General features: G+C 42.7%; 2 protein-coding genes across 2 annotated transcripts in view; both read left to right on the top strand.

Moving 5' to 3' along the window:
- The window catches only part of BCL2L14 (BCL2 like 14), a 209,774-nt gene that overhangs the window by 50,451 nt on the left and 145,450 nt on the right, over positions 1-13,873 (top strand). The gene's annotated exons all lie outside the window — the stretch shown is intronic.
- CSTF3 (cleavage stimulation factor subunit 3) overlaps positions 2,681-13,873 on the top strand; it is a 51,505-nt gene continuing 40,312 nt past the window's right edge. Inside the window, exons 1-2 of the mRNA XM_061548910.1 lie at positions 2,681-2,959; positions 7,089-7,190. Of these exons, the coding sequence (XP_061404894.1) occupies positions 2,933-2,959; positions 7,089-7,190 (129 nt within the window). The 5' untranslated portion in view covers positions 2,681-2,932. The remainder of the gene's footprint in view (positions 2,960-7,088; positions 7,191-13,873) is intronic.

Raw genomic sequence — 13,873 nt, forward strand, 5'->3', positions numbered from 1 at the left:
CTTAACACGTAGGCTTTCGCGACCAATGTCATCCATAAGAAGTTTTTTGGGTTAGATCGTGTAAATATATAAAGGTGTCGTTAAAACCCGCCACCACCCGACACAGCCAACTAGTCGGGGTTGTCACATAAACAGAACATGCAACTTGTCACTAGTACAGCACACTGGTGTGTTCGAGAGCCAAGCCACAACATTTACAATCTGAGTACAATGTTTCGCCAGTAATTACAACTAGCTTCATCAGGCGACAGCCAGATTTGTGGAGAAGTCTAACTTTTGTTCATTAGAGGTGTAGATGTGGTGGCCACATTTTGTGCGTTCTTGCTCAAAGTGGGGGGGTGGGGAGGGATTAATGAGTCAATGTGCATTATGCGAGCCCTTTGATCTTGTCCTTCCTCTCAGATTTATGGCTGTTGCCTGATGAAGCTAGTTGTAATTACTGGCGAAACGTCGTACTCGGATTGTAAATGTGGCTTGGCTCTCCAACATACCGGTGTGCTGTACTTGTGACGAATTAGCACGTTCTCTTCACGTGACAACCCTTACTAGTTTGCTGTGTCGGGTAGTGCCAGGTTTTAACAACACATTTACATATTTACGTGATCTAACCCAAAAAACCTCATATGCTTATATTCCCCTTGGTACAGCTTGGCTCCACCCGAGTCGTGCCTCCCTTCTCGAACCCTCTCGAGGGTTCCAGGGGCTTCCACACGAGGTCTAGCATGACCCTTGCCCCAGTTCCTCCGCCCTGCCAGCACACCCGCGTATATGCTCAGCGGCGTGTGCGCTAAGTGTCCACCTGCAGTTGCTGCTGCTGTCCAACAGTCGGCGCTATGTCACTACACAGATCTAGACTTTATCGAGCAGTGGTTCTCAACCTTTTTGGCTACTGCTATACTACCCACAAGTTGAATTTTGTTTCAGCAGAGATAATAAATGTTATGAATAATGACACATTAATCTTAACCAAGTGTCCATTTTGTGAGGTATATCCTAACTAGCCAATCTTCTTTGGGTCTTTCGGTAAAGCCACGTGGATAGATCAAATAAGAAAAACAATATAACGTCTTGATCGCAACACAAGCAATCGTCATCAGGTGAGAAATATCGCGGGAGAGCTGCTGAGAATATATAGTGGGAGTGCTGCTAAGGTAAGGAGTTATAAAGGTTTGGGATGGGTGTAGCCCAAGGGTCAGTGGGAGAGGCTAGAGATGAAATTTGCATGTAAATGTACGATCGGGTAAATATTGACTAACGAAGCTGTGGGGGTGGCCATTGTATTGAGAGATGAGCATGTCAATGTAAGACATTTTCTTGTAAATGTAAGCTCGGAGAGAGCGCGGAAGGAGCCATCGCCACATGGAGGTGGACAAGGCTGGCCACCCCCACAGCTTAGTTTGTAAATGGCGTTCGTTGTCTTTGTGCTGAACGCCTTTTGGCATCCTCTGGTCTAACGCCGTTTGAGACGAGGCTCAAAAGAAAGCTGTCTCTGGTGTGGACCAATCAGTTTCAAAGACGATGCATATATTATCAGAGTATCCTCTTTGGTTCTGATGGACGCTTGTGTTGTGCCCGAAACGTTGTGATTTATTTTATTTTCTATCTACGTGATTTTTCCGAAAGAGCCAAAGAGTATGGATTCCTGCAATCACGAAACTTCAAATTCAAGATTATCAGAGTACTGTATGTTTTTGTTTGCATTCTGACCACAAGTATTGTGGTTAATGCAGACATGATTTCTTGCAAAAGGATTTTTTGTTGCCATAAAAAAGTGGGAAAAAACCTATTCTCATATTTTGGTACTGGCAAAGGAGTTCCCGTGATAGTAAACCAATTCTAGATTTGAAGCTTTCGTGACTGCAAGGATTCATATTCTTAGGTTTTTTCGGTAAAGTCACGTAGGTAAAAAAAATTAAAAATAAAATAAAAATCATGACGTTTCGGAGGCAACACAAGCTTCCGTCTTCAGTTGGAACCGTCACAGCACGATAGCTGTATCAAGTGAGAGGTTTTTTATTTTACTTTTATTAACTTAAATATTTTTTTACCTACGTGACTTTACCGAAAAAACCTAAGAATAGTAAATCAATTGTCACGATTCGTTAATGTGACAACCCCGAATCGATTGTCTGTGTCCGGGGTTGGTTTAACGACGCGCTGTATATTTACGCGATCTAACACACACGCACACACGAACAAAAAAAAACTCCAGTGCCGTGGGTAACATTTTGGTCACGAAAGTTTTCTTGGGTGTTAAACTCCCCATTGACATTGGCGGATAAATTCGCGACAAAAGTCTTGTTGGTCACACGTGTGGTTGAGGCCCAAGAAACTCGCGTAACCCCGCCGTGACCCCAGCAACGCCTCACTGCGCATGCGCCGAGGTCACCACCTCCCCCTTTCCTCCGCCCCCACCCCCACCCCCCTCCCCCCGCCCCCTTCCCCCGCCCCTCCCCCACCAGCTCCTCCCCCACCAGCCCCTCCCCCTTTCCCCAGCCCCTCCCCCTTTCCTTAGCCCCTCCCCCGCCACCAACCCTCTCGCCCCCCCCCACCCAACCCTCCCCCCCCCCAATTTATTCTCTCGCCATTGGCCGAGCGGATCTGGCAGTTTGCTCACGTGACGGCGGCTCAGCCAATCGCGGAGGTTGCGGGGAGCGCGCGTGCGCAGTGCGGACGTTGAGGGAGGGAGGAGGGTTGGCAAGGGGGAGCGCCATCTTTGAGCGGCGAGTTGAGGGAGCAGCGCCTCAGCGGTAGCCCTCGTCTGTTGTTGTTTATTCGGTATTAGTGTCATCGTTATCATCTTGTCGTCGTGAGCGCGACTTGATCGTATCGACGGGCGACACGGTTTTTGTTTTATTAAACCCATCGCCGCCTCACGTCGTCATCGCGGCCACCCTCAGTCGCCGCTCGGCGCGTGCGAGCGCGAGCCCCCATGGCCTCCGAAGGCAACGCAGAGCAGGTACGGATGCAACGAAGGGCCTCGTTACGGATCTTGTTAATCACCGTGGGCTGTTTGGTTAAGGGGGGCATCTTTTAAGTCTTTAGCGTGTGCGCGGCAACGTGTAAAAGTGCTCCGGGAGTTGAGGGGGTTGAGGGTTTGTCGGAGGATCGGTCGAGCCGAGGCGACCCCGGGCCTCGTTTTTTCACTCCACGAGGGCTTCTCACGCGGGGCCCGTGGCTACGAAAATCCCACAGTTCGAGAGAAAAGAGACTGAGGGAGACGGGACAACAACAACAAATGAGGCCGAACGATTAGATTAGTACTGCTGAGGGAGTATTTTTATTTTTTGAGGTTTTAATGGCAAGCGCCTTCTAACCTTGCGCAATTGAATAAACGTGTCTACTAACCCTTAATGACCCCGCAACTTTGATGGTGCTGTTTGTTACCTGGCCGTTTGGGCCTAAAACAAACGCCCAACTGCTGTGTTATTAATAATTGTGGAGTGGTGCATACGTAAAGTCCACTTTAAGCTGATTATGCTTAAAACTATACTCTTTGTCTTTGTAAAAATGTCTAAATGTCGCCGCGTCTCACCGTTCCAAAAATGCAGGGGGCATACGCATCGTGGCCAAAACCACAGACCGTGCATTGCGTTAGACATTTTTGCAGCATACCACGTTGCAACTGCAGGGTTTTACAGTTTACCATAATACAGTGGCACATATTCGAGTAGACCACAATACAACCTATACATTACACAGGACCTCATTAAGGTCTAATTTACTTAGGGTCCACCGTGCTCCAGCACTGCTGTGCACTGCAACACAATTAAGTGAGAGGCACGATACCACAATTCAATAAAACGCACCGCCCAAGAAGCACAATGCACTATTTGAATGATCAACTTCTAGAGTGGCACCACGAAATACATTACAAGTCTATAGATTAAGCGCGTCCATTCCTGCGGTCTCTGCTCTGAAGTAGTGTGCAGTATACATGCATGCATGATCCCATGTTTATACAGTAATTCACTTATAAAGCCGTTTTAATAACCAACGTGATTTTCTTAACGTATGCTCGCATTTGGTCGCCGCAAAATGACATTGCTTAATAGTGTTGCTGCGTGTGAGCTTTGCGTTGAGTGGATGTAATTCCATGCCAAAAGAAAGAAACGGTTTATTGTAAAGGTGGTCAAGAGCCGCATAAAGTCAGCCAGTTAAATAATTGTTGATGAAGTAAAACGGCTCGGAGTGAGCTCAGTGGACCATTGCATAAAACTCCTTATGGGGACATTTCCCATTTTGGAACAAAAGGATTACCATTAAGATAGTTTATAAATTACTCTGTTAGGTTGAGTTTCACCTTCCACGGTGGCTTTGTTTCCAGTGGATGTTTGGTCCAAGTTTTGCCTATTCCTGTTATTGATGAAAGATTAAAATATAATTCTTGACTTAAAGCTTTCGTTACCGAAATACCCAAAGAATATGAACAAGCTTCAAATATATGACCACACCTTTGAGTTGATTTTGCAGTTAAACCATTGGTTTTACTATTAATGTGTTTTATTCTTGGAAAGCACATTGCCGGTTCATGTAATATAAATGTGAAAATGTTGGATTTTTTTCAATGAGGCTTGTGAATGGTACATTGCAAATAAAAATTATTGTTAATGATGGAAATGGGTCCCGTGACTTCCTTAGTCATGGTTGATCTTCACGCGACCAAATGTGTGTGATGTGATGACCGTGTGTGATGTGATGACGTGTGTGGTGGGACCAACTGTGTGACGTTATCAAATATTTGTGAAGTGATCACATGCGTGTGATGTGTATGATGTGAGCAAATGTGTGATGTGACAGAATCTGTAATCAAGAAAATCCTTGGTGTGTAGTTGTGTAGCTTTGTCACTGCATTCCCACGTTTGGTGCATCAGAGCTACTCCTTTTAGCAACCGAGTCCCTATTGCATCACGATGAGATCATGCCTTGTCAATACTATAAATTTCGATTTAAAGCTTTCGTGACTGCAGGGATTCATCTTCTTGGTTCTTTCGGTAAAGTCACGTAGAAGGAAAATATTAAAATAATAAAAATAAAACATAATAAAATAATTCTCACGACGTTTCGGCCACAACGCAAGCAGCCGTCTTCAGGTGGAGAACAGGTCTGTCAAGTAGACATGAATGACTCTGTCTACTTGACAGACCTGTTCTTCACCTGAAGACGGCTGCTTGCGTTGTGGCCGAACCGTCGTGAGAATTATTTTATCATGTTTTATTTTTATTATTTTATTATTTTCCTTCTACGTGACTTTACCGAAAGAACCAAGAAGACTATAAATATTGCTTGGAAGAATTGAGTTTGACGGCCCTCGTGTTAATGTATTTACGTAATGTTGCTTCGGAATGTTGATGCGTGCTGAATTTAGCCGCCTCACTGGGGAAAATAAGAAACCATCTTTTGTCTCATTTTCATGGAGTTGATGGTGTGGTCGGTAAAATGTTTTATGCTTTCCAATCAAGGTTGAAAGTGTTAATGCTTGAACTTGACTTATCTCTGTAGCTGGTGTAAAAAAAAAACTCCTGTAAAGTTGATCCTTCTAATGTAAAGGAAGCGTGGTGCACAACAATGGAACTCAACACATTCATCAATAACACTGCCTTAAAACGTGGCCTATATATTTTTTTATTTTAGACCAAAGAAAAATATATAGGCGACGTTTTGGGCAATGGCCCTTCTTTGTAGCACATACATATTTAAGGCAGTTATTGATGAATGTGGTGTTTTTTGTCATAAGAACACCACCACGATATTATTCCTGGTTCTAAATTTGCACTGTAAGCCATTGCCCTTCATTCACCTCCGATTAGCACGGTTGGCTACATATGGTGCAAAAGAAGTCCAACATACATCGGTCCATTTACTGGCAACCCAGTTTAGCAATTGGATAAACGAGCAAGCCACATATTCTTTTCACATGATCGTCTGTCCCAGCCAGCAAAGCCTTTTTATCTTATGTAGAGCCCTGCCTCCACCTTTCTCTTGCCTTCTCTGCACTGTGTATCTCAATTTATCTCAATTTCCCATTTTGTCTCTTTCTCTCTTCCCTCTTCTACCTCGCACTCCCTCACTCTCTCCTTCCTCTGTCTCACCCTCTTCCTTCCCCACTACCTCACTCCCTGTTTCTCCCACCTCACCCTTGCTCACCTTATTTTCACATTTCTTTGCAGTCTCAACCTCTCTTCCCTTTCCCGTTTTCTCCCACTGCTTGTCGTTTTCCCTCACTCTCTTTTTAGATTTTGCGTTCTTTGTCCTCTGATTAATGCCATTTCACTCTCCCCACACCTCTACTCTCCAGTCCTTCCTTCTTTCTCCCCTGTTTATCTCCCTCAAACTCTCTCATCTCTCGCGGATTTTCGTGGGATACACGGGTGAAGGGTAGGGGGGGCAACAGCATGCACGGACAATGTTGTGGGATGCGGGTGAGCCATCATCGTGCACATGGGCCGGGAATCCAGTCAGTCAGGAATCCAGCCAGGCAAACAGGATATCCAGACAGCAAAACTTGTTTCCAGAATAGTATGAAAATATTTTCTCCTCATGCAAATATCTTATTTTTTCATGTAGTTGCATTATGTGATAGTGAAATATTTGAGAAACGCAAACTTTTTGAATGACTGATTACACAACTGTGGGATTTTATGCTCTTACACTTTGAAGCTTCTTATAATGGCAATGAATGGAGTTGTCTTCTGTAGCCATCTTCTGTTTACAGCAAGTGTTTGCTTCATGACAAAGTAGGTTCTGCCATTTTTGTGCTTTTTAGAGTATTTGAATTTAAATTGCCATTTTGAATTCTTCGTGGCTTTATGAAAGATCTTTTAAGGTAAGATTCGTTTAGAATAGATAATTTTAAACATAACCGGTCAGGTGATTGGACCATTCGTTCATAGGATTATATAATTCCTCAACATTTATTTACTCAAAATATGGAATGTATTTCTTGTTTGTCTTCTCATATATTAAATATATTACTGTAGAAATGTTTGACCTGTGTGATTACTCCACTGTCTTATCTGCATACCCAGGCAATCATCCAATTTAACCGTACGTGTGTATGTGTGTGTGCGCGCGTGCATGTGCATCAGGTGCAGGAGTACGTTCCGGAGAAAGTGAAGAAAGCGGAGCGAAAACTTGAGGACAACCCGTATGACATCGAAGCATGGAGCGTGCTCATCCGAGAGGCGCAGGTTCACATTCAATTTAAACCCCTCACCTTTTAATGAATTCGGGCTAACATGTGACACGTTTAGGCCACAAGGCATGAATGGGGAAATATCTAATACCATGCCTGTATTGGTAAGTATATACACCGAGCCATCTTGTTTTTGGTGACGGTTGCTATGTTGCAAAAGCACACTAATTTTAAGAGATCACGCGTATAGCTGTTTGCCAATGTATGACTTCAGTGCAAGTGCATGCAACAAAACGAAAAATGGGCTTTCCCTGCAGTACTTTGTGGCCTAAATGTGCTTCACGTATTTGTGTACGCTTTGGTATTGTGTTTTGATATGTACGTGCATCATTATATGGGTTTCTTATTGATCAATCAAACATCCACATAGTGTGGCCATGTGTTTTCTGTATTTGAGTAACCTTTTTGAGTAACCTTTTGATGATGTTTCCGATGATGGCGCTAAACGTTTGCGAGTTATCCTCCGCAGCTGTGTGACCCGGATTGTTTTTTGGCCTTCATTATTAGGCTGCTATAGTTCACAGAAACGGGCCGTTTGTGGTTAAAGTAGCACTATTTATATGACTGCAGTAAAATGTCCTGTTGTTATCTTGGGTTATGATAATTAACAGCGTGTTATGAATAAATCTCAATAGTCTTTCCATATTTTACTATTCTTGGTCAAAGCTTAAAATGGTGGCAGAAATAAATTTCAAAAGTTTAGGATAAATCCTCATCCTACGATATGGAGACTGAGATGGTATGATCCACAGTCCATGTTACTCGAATCACAACTCAATAAAAAAATACGTGTGCTTGGTTTTGGCTACACAAACAGCTTGCCTCATCAAACAACTCGGAAGACCTACAAGAATTAAGCGCTGCCATGGTCCCTTAAAGGCCATACATTTGATCTTGCGTATATCTGAACCTTTTACCCTTCCGAGATGTTTACAAATTTCAGAGTGGGTCCCGTTCGTTGCTGAATCTTGGAACGCGCATGTGGTTTAGTGTTAATTTTATTTGGAGAGGCGTAGTAGCGCCATTTTTAAAAACATTGTACTCACCGCATATAACTGTAGCGACACGACCGCACTCTATGATAGTTGGTGCCATACTGTGCCACACGCCCTCCTGCGTGGCCTTGTGGGAGCCTCGGTACATCTTCCGACCTGAATATGTATCGATAAAGTAAATTTATTTTAGTTTTACTGATTCCGTACACGTACGTCATCAGAACGGAAACGGAAGAGTAAAACTGATGACGTACATGTACGCATACGTCATTGGAATGGGAAAGCTGTTTGGGACTGCCCTGTTCCTGGTGTAACATCACATTAGGAAGCATGGGGTTGACATTCCACGTACTGATGTTTTGTTACATTTTCTCAGACAATTGAGGGAGATCATGCCAGACTCCTGAATAAGTCTGTCATTATTAAGCTGTTTTATCATGTGATGGCCACTAAACGCACCACGAAGCATTGCGCTGTACTGAGACGTCACATCATTGCTGCTCTCTCGTCTTTCTGAAGTGTTGTGTTTGGTCTTAAATAATACATGATACAAGGAATGCAAGTTATTCGTTTTGTTTTCTGCATGATTAGGGCACGTGGAAAAGGGAATTGTTCTATGAACCCAAACACATGTAAATAATCTATATAATAATATTTTTCATCATTATGGAGAAAATAAGTAACGGGGTAATTCTGAAGAATAGGCAAATTTTACGGCGGCATTGAACATTTAAGCGGGGATAGTAAAACTGAATTGAGGTTTTTTTGCCATCTGACTTCTCAGAAAATTGTTCATGATGTATATTTAGAAGGCATTTTGATCTATAGGCCCTGACAGAAATTATAATATGGATAAAATGTTGATACATTTCAGTTTTCATGTATGACATGTTAGCATGACAGATTGGAGCTCAGGAATACATATTTTGACCTCATTGAATATTATGTCAATTGTCACATATGTAATAGAGGTTTTTTTGGGTTAGATCGCGTAAATATGTAAATGTGTCGTTAAAACCCGACACCACCTGACACAGCCAACTAGTAAGGGTTGTCATGTAAACAGAACGTGCCAATTCGTCACTAGTACAGCACGCTGGTGTGTTGGAGAGCCAAGCCACAACATTATCACGTGATTGCATCACAGTAGGTATTCTAAATTCCACGTTTAATACACATACCCTGAAATTTGTATTTCCTCCATCTGCCAAATAACAAATACATTTGCTGAAGATGTTATACAGGCGACCTCCGCACCCACAGCATTTATGGTAACTTAACATAACCTTTAGAAACATTTATTAAGTAAAAAAACATGTTTGAAAATTCTTAAGTACTTTTCTGCACGTGCATAACATTTCCTCTTCTCAGACATTGCGGAAGGTGAACTTTTTTCAAAATTTGAAGAAAATCCACTAAAATGAAGCACATTGTGAAAGATGAGCATTCACTCGAGGTGCAGCTGCAGACTGTAAGGCTATACTGTACATATGCATATGGCGGAAGACCAAAGCAGTGCCATCAGTCGACTCAACGTCGGTAGCGGTCATCAGGCGGTCATAGATACGAGTTACTGTGGGGGGGGGGGGCGTCTTACTACAAGGACGGTCGTAAAAGCAGGGGGGGGTCGCAAGTGGAGTAGTAATTCGGGGGTCACCTGTATATGTATCTGTACCTTGATTGGCTCAGCAACAGCAAGGCCTACTGCCATAGTCTTGGTCTCAAATGTTTCAACTTTACTTGGATACTGCACTCATCTGCACGAGTCCCGAGGAGCACCGAAGCCTAAACTATGAATGTACGCATCGTGAATGATTCGTTAAAGCAGCCTGCAATCACGTGCTGCATAAGATGATGAATGCCATCCGGCAAGCATTAGATAATGCTTGCATGATGGCGTTAGATAATGCTTGCATGAAGTCATTAATATTTGGAGCACTTTACAGTGTTGTATGCATACAATACTATGTAAGTGTATTTAATACAATGTACAGTAAGCTCTCGGAGTACGCAGGCTCGGAGTACGTGGACTCAGCTCATACGCAACTGATCCCCCCCCCGATTCATACTTACGATTGTGACTCGTACTTTAGCTACACGCACAGGGCAGGAAGAAAGTCAAATTGCCCCCCCGACATCACGCGAATGTGGATTTGAGGGTGTGTAACTGTATCGCCCGCGCAAGAAACGAGTCCAGGATTTATCATATACAGATGATTTATTGCACATATGTACATTTATATACACTCTTACATTTTATATCTATACTCTTATAGCAAACCCCAACTTAGGCGTACTCTTGACACCATACTGGACTGTTAAATATTACTTCATATTTGCTGGGTTGCACGGTGGACAGTCAGAGGGCAGCGGTGCAAAATCTGTTGTTCTGTACTTCGACTTTCGCATGTCCATACCTTCAAGCCATTCCGACCAGCGTTGCACTGCATGGGGAGGTCCTCATTCAGAAGTTGTTTGACAAAAGGTCTACACGTGTACGCAAATTAATATTTAGTATGTCTAGGTATTCACGAATCATAGAGTATATGGATTTTTGTCTTCAGTTAATTTTGTTTAGACAGGTACATTTTTCTATTTGTCCCATCTAATGTTCATAAGCATTTTTTGACTCTACAGTTATTTTTTGTTATTGTAGAATAAAAACAAATTATATGAAGTCTTGTATCAGTTGTTTCCAAAATGCATGCCATTTTTTGTCAGGTAAAATTTTTAGAATGAACACTTTGTGCTTTAAGGTGGTTATTAGTCCCAGCCGTGGTGCATTAGCATGCATGTGAATGCAGTTGTAAGATTACACTAAATCTTGAACTGTTCCCCCAAAAGGGTAATCTTATAAATTAGTCACAAATGGGCTCCCTGGTGTTAGTGCGGCGAGATGGGCTTTGCCTGTGCACAAAATAGAGATTAGAATAGCTAAACTACGAAAGGATGATTAGGGTTTGGTGAAAATGGGTAAGACCTCGAGGCCAAACGAAGGCTTTTTTATCCTTTGGATGCATTTGGGTGAGGCTAAGATCACTTAAATAAGATTCGCCCGAGTAACGGGGTGAGCACTCTACATTGGTTTGCACAGCTGCTCTTTTTAAAATAAACTTATCCCTGCCTTGAAGTTTCATGGATTCTCTCCAAAGATTGAGTTCAACTTCTCTGCTATGAGCATCCCTGTCTTACAGGGTCGCCACGGTGGCAAGATGTTAACTACCTCGCCTGGTATACAGGAGGTTGTGGGTTCGATCCCAACCCTGATGCCTGTATATTTGGAGTTTGCGTGTGTGTCTCGCTCTCCCCATAGTTGCATAGATTTTTTTCCCAGTCCTCTGGTTTTTCCCTCCATATTAAGAATCAACATCATGCGGATTTAGAGTATTTGTGTGCCGTACATTTCAACGCGATAAGCCAACTTCGTTGACCTATCATTTGTGGCCAGGTCGCTTCTGAAAAAAGAGCCATACAGCTCAGTGGGCCTTACCTGGTAAAACATTTTTATTTACACGAGAATTTCCCTACACTTACTCCTCTGTAAACCTGGACAATATTATATTTATGAAGTCACCTCCCGTACACAAACACCACCTTATCGAACAGTCCAATGTTTAACCAAGATTTGCCCTGGACCAGTCTTTGTTCTCCTGGCTAAACGTTGACCAAGAGGTGTGTTACTCACATTGGGGGGCAGGACATTTTGAAGCAGTTTTGGGATCTATGTTCTGGTCTAGCATAAAAAAGGGAAACTTACCTGAATACTTCGGGGGAAAAAAAACCCTGTAAATAATTGCTTCACTCGGCATTTAACCTGCGTAGCTCTGAGACGTTTGTTACATTATGGACACATGACAAATGTAAAATTGTTGTAAATCTCCCAGAAGCTGATCAGAATGGTTACCCGAACATTTTGAGCGTTGGGAGACCTCAAATTACGTGACCTCACAACAGTCTATCACAGCTGTTGCTTATTTCTCACGCCCCCAATTACATTATTGCGTTATAAAACCTACCTACCGTTTATTTATTATTTTAGTTTCATTTGTAGTTAAACTAATTACAGATAATGTTTAAAAACATATCCCTGACAGTGTTTTCACTTTTAGTGGTGATCACAGTTGACATTCATTTTCTGCCTTAAGGTCAAAACTTTAAGATTGTAAGAGTCACATTGATGTAAGTGTACAGTGAAAATTTCCTCATTTTATTTAAATTTCACACCTCTACATTGCAGCCAGATTTTGTCTCGTAACCAGTTAATTTTTTTTTTTTAGCATTTTCTCCCCCTGTTTTTATAATAATTTCAAAGCATAGCTGCCAAGAATGGACTGAACCCATGCCAGAGATGACAGTTTCCCCATGACAGTCCATTTTGTTGTATTCCAGAGTCGGTCAAACGAGTCGCCTTGTTAAATAGTGGGCTGACCTGAGAACCGGTCGTGTCAAAAAGACACGAACTACGGAGGTCATTGCCTTCCTATGTCGTCGCACACCTTGCTCAACCACCTGACGACTAAGTTGTGATTTGAGAACCTTAATATTAACTGGGCAACGATCCATAGTGCTCCTGAATCCCTGTTTCGATTCCCAGAAAGACTATGATGACATGGGATTAGACAAATAGACACTGACGAAGGAAAATTAACAAGCGGTAAAGTGTATAGAGAGGCATGGAGAGGTGTGTGCTTGGATTTATACTGAAAGCCAGATAGAGCAACATGATTAAGAGAACATACAAGTTAAAATGCATTGATTGTGAAGAAAATAGTGGGTTTGGGCAGGACATCACTTGTAGAAGGGATGGTAGCTGATTGGTGAAACTGATGGAAGCACAGCCAAAGGAGGGAATGCGCCCAAGAAAATTACCACCATGGAGATGAAGTGATATCAGATTATCTCATATGCAGTAGCGAGATGGATTGTCACAGCACGGGACCATTAAGCATAACGACGACTTGGGGAAACCTTCATATTGCTGAGAATGTGAGAAATTGCTAAATATTCATATTGTAACTTCACAATCACAGCATGACCTAAACCATGGTTACGTCAAGCTTTGTCTAAAATTGCACTTTAATATATCACACTTCATCCTTCAGGCCTGGACCTTGCACATGTATCTGCCCAGTTGAAGATGAGGCCTTAAATGGTTGGTCACTGGGTGCTAGCATCGATTAATGAATTATTGTAGGTATGCCCACGATATGTTGATCAAATAAGGCATATAAGAATTGAGCAATTATGGTTTGTGCAACCTGTTTGCAAATAATGCTAAATTTGGACTAATTGAGTGAAATAGAATCGATGCAAACTAGACGTAATTAGACATGCATTTGTTTTAAATTGAATCGCTACAAATGTTGATAATTGATCAAATCATTGGGGGGGTTGGGCGGGAGGGCAGAGGGTATAGGCCACTGTTCTTCCTTGCATGGCCCCACGGGCCATTGGTGGCCTTTAGTGCGCCCCCTGACATCCGGCCCCCAATAATACACAATTGTGAAAACACCCCCCATCATCGTGCTGCTGTAAAACCTATAATGGTTTCAAATGTCTGGTGGCCCTCGCACTGATGTCTTATTGGCGAAATTGCGCCCCCCCTCTCTGAAAATTAGTGAATAGCGCCGAGCTAGATAGTCACATGCCCACTCGGCACAGGGTGGTAGAGGGGAGGGCATGC

This window comes from Lethenteron reissneri, chromosome 2 (genome assembly GCF_015708825.2).
Source record: "Lethenteron reissneri isolate LAM-NWPU_2019-01 chromosome 2, ASM1570882v1, whole genome shotgun sequence".
Classification (NCBI taxonomy): Eukaryota; Metazoa; Chordata; class Hyperoartia; order Petromyzontiformes; family Petromyzontidae; genus Lethenteron; species Lethenteron reissneri.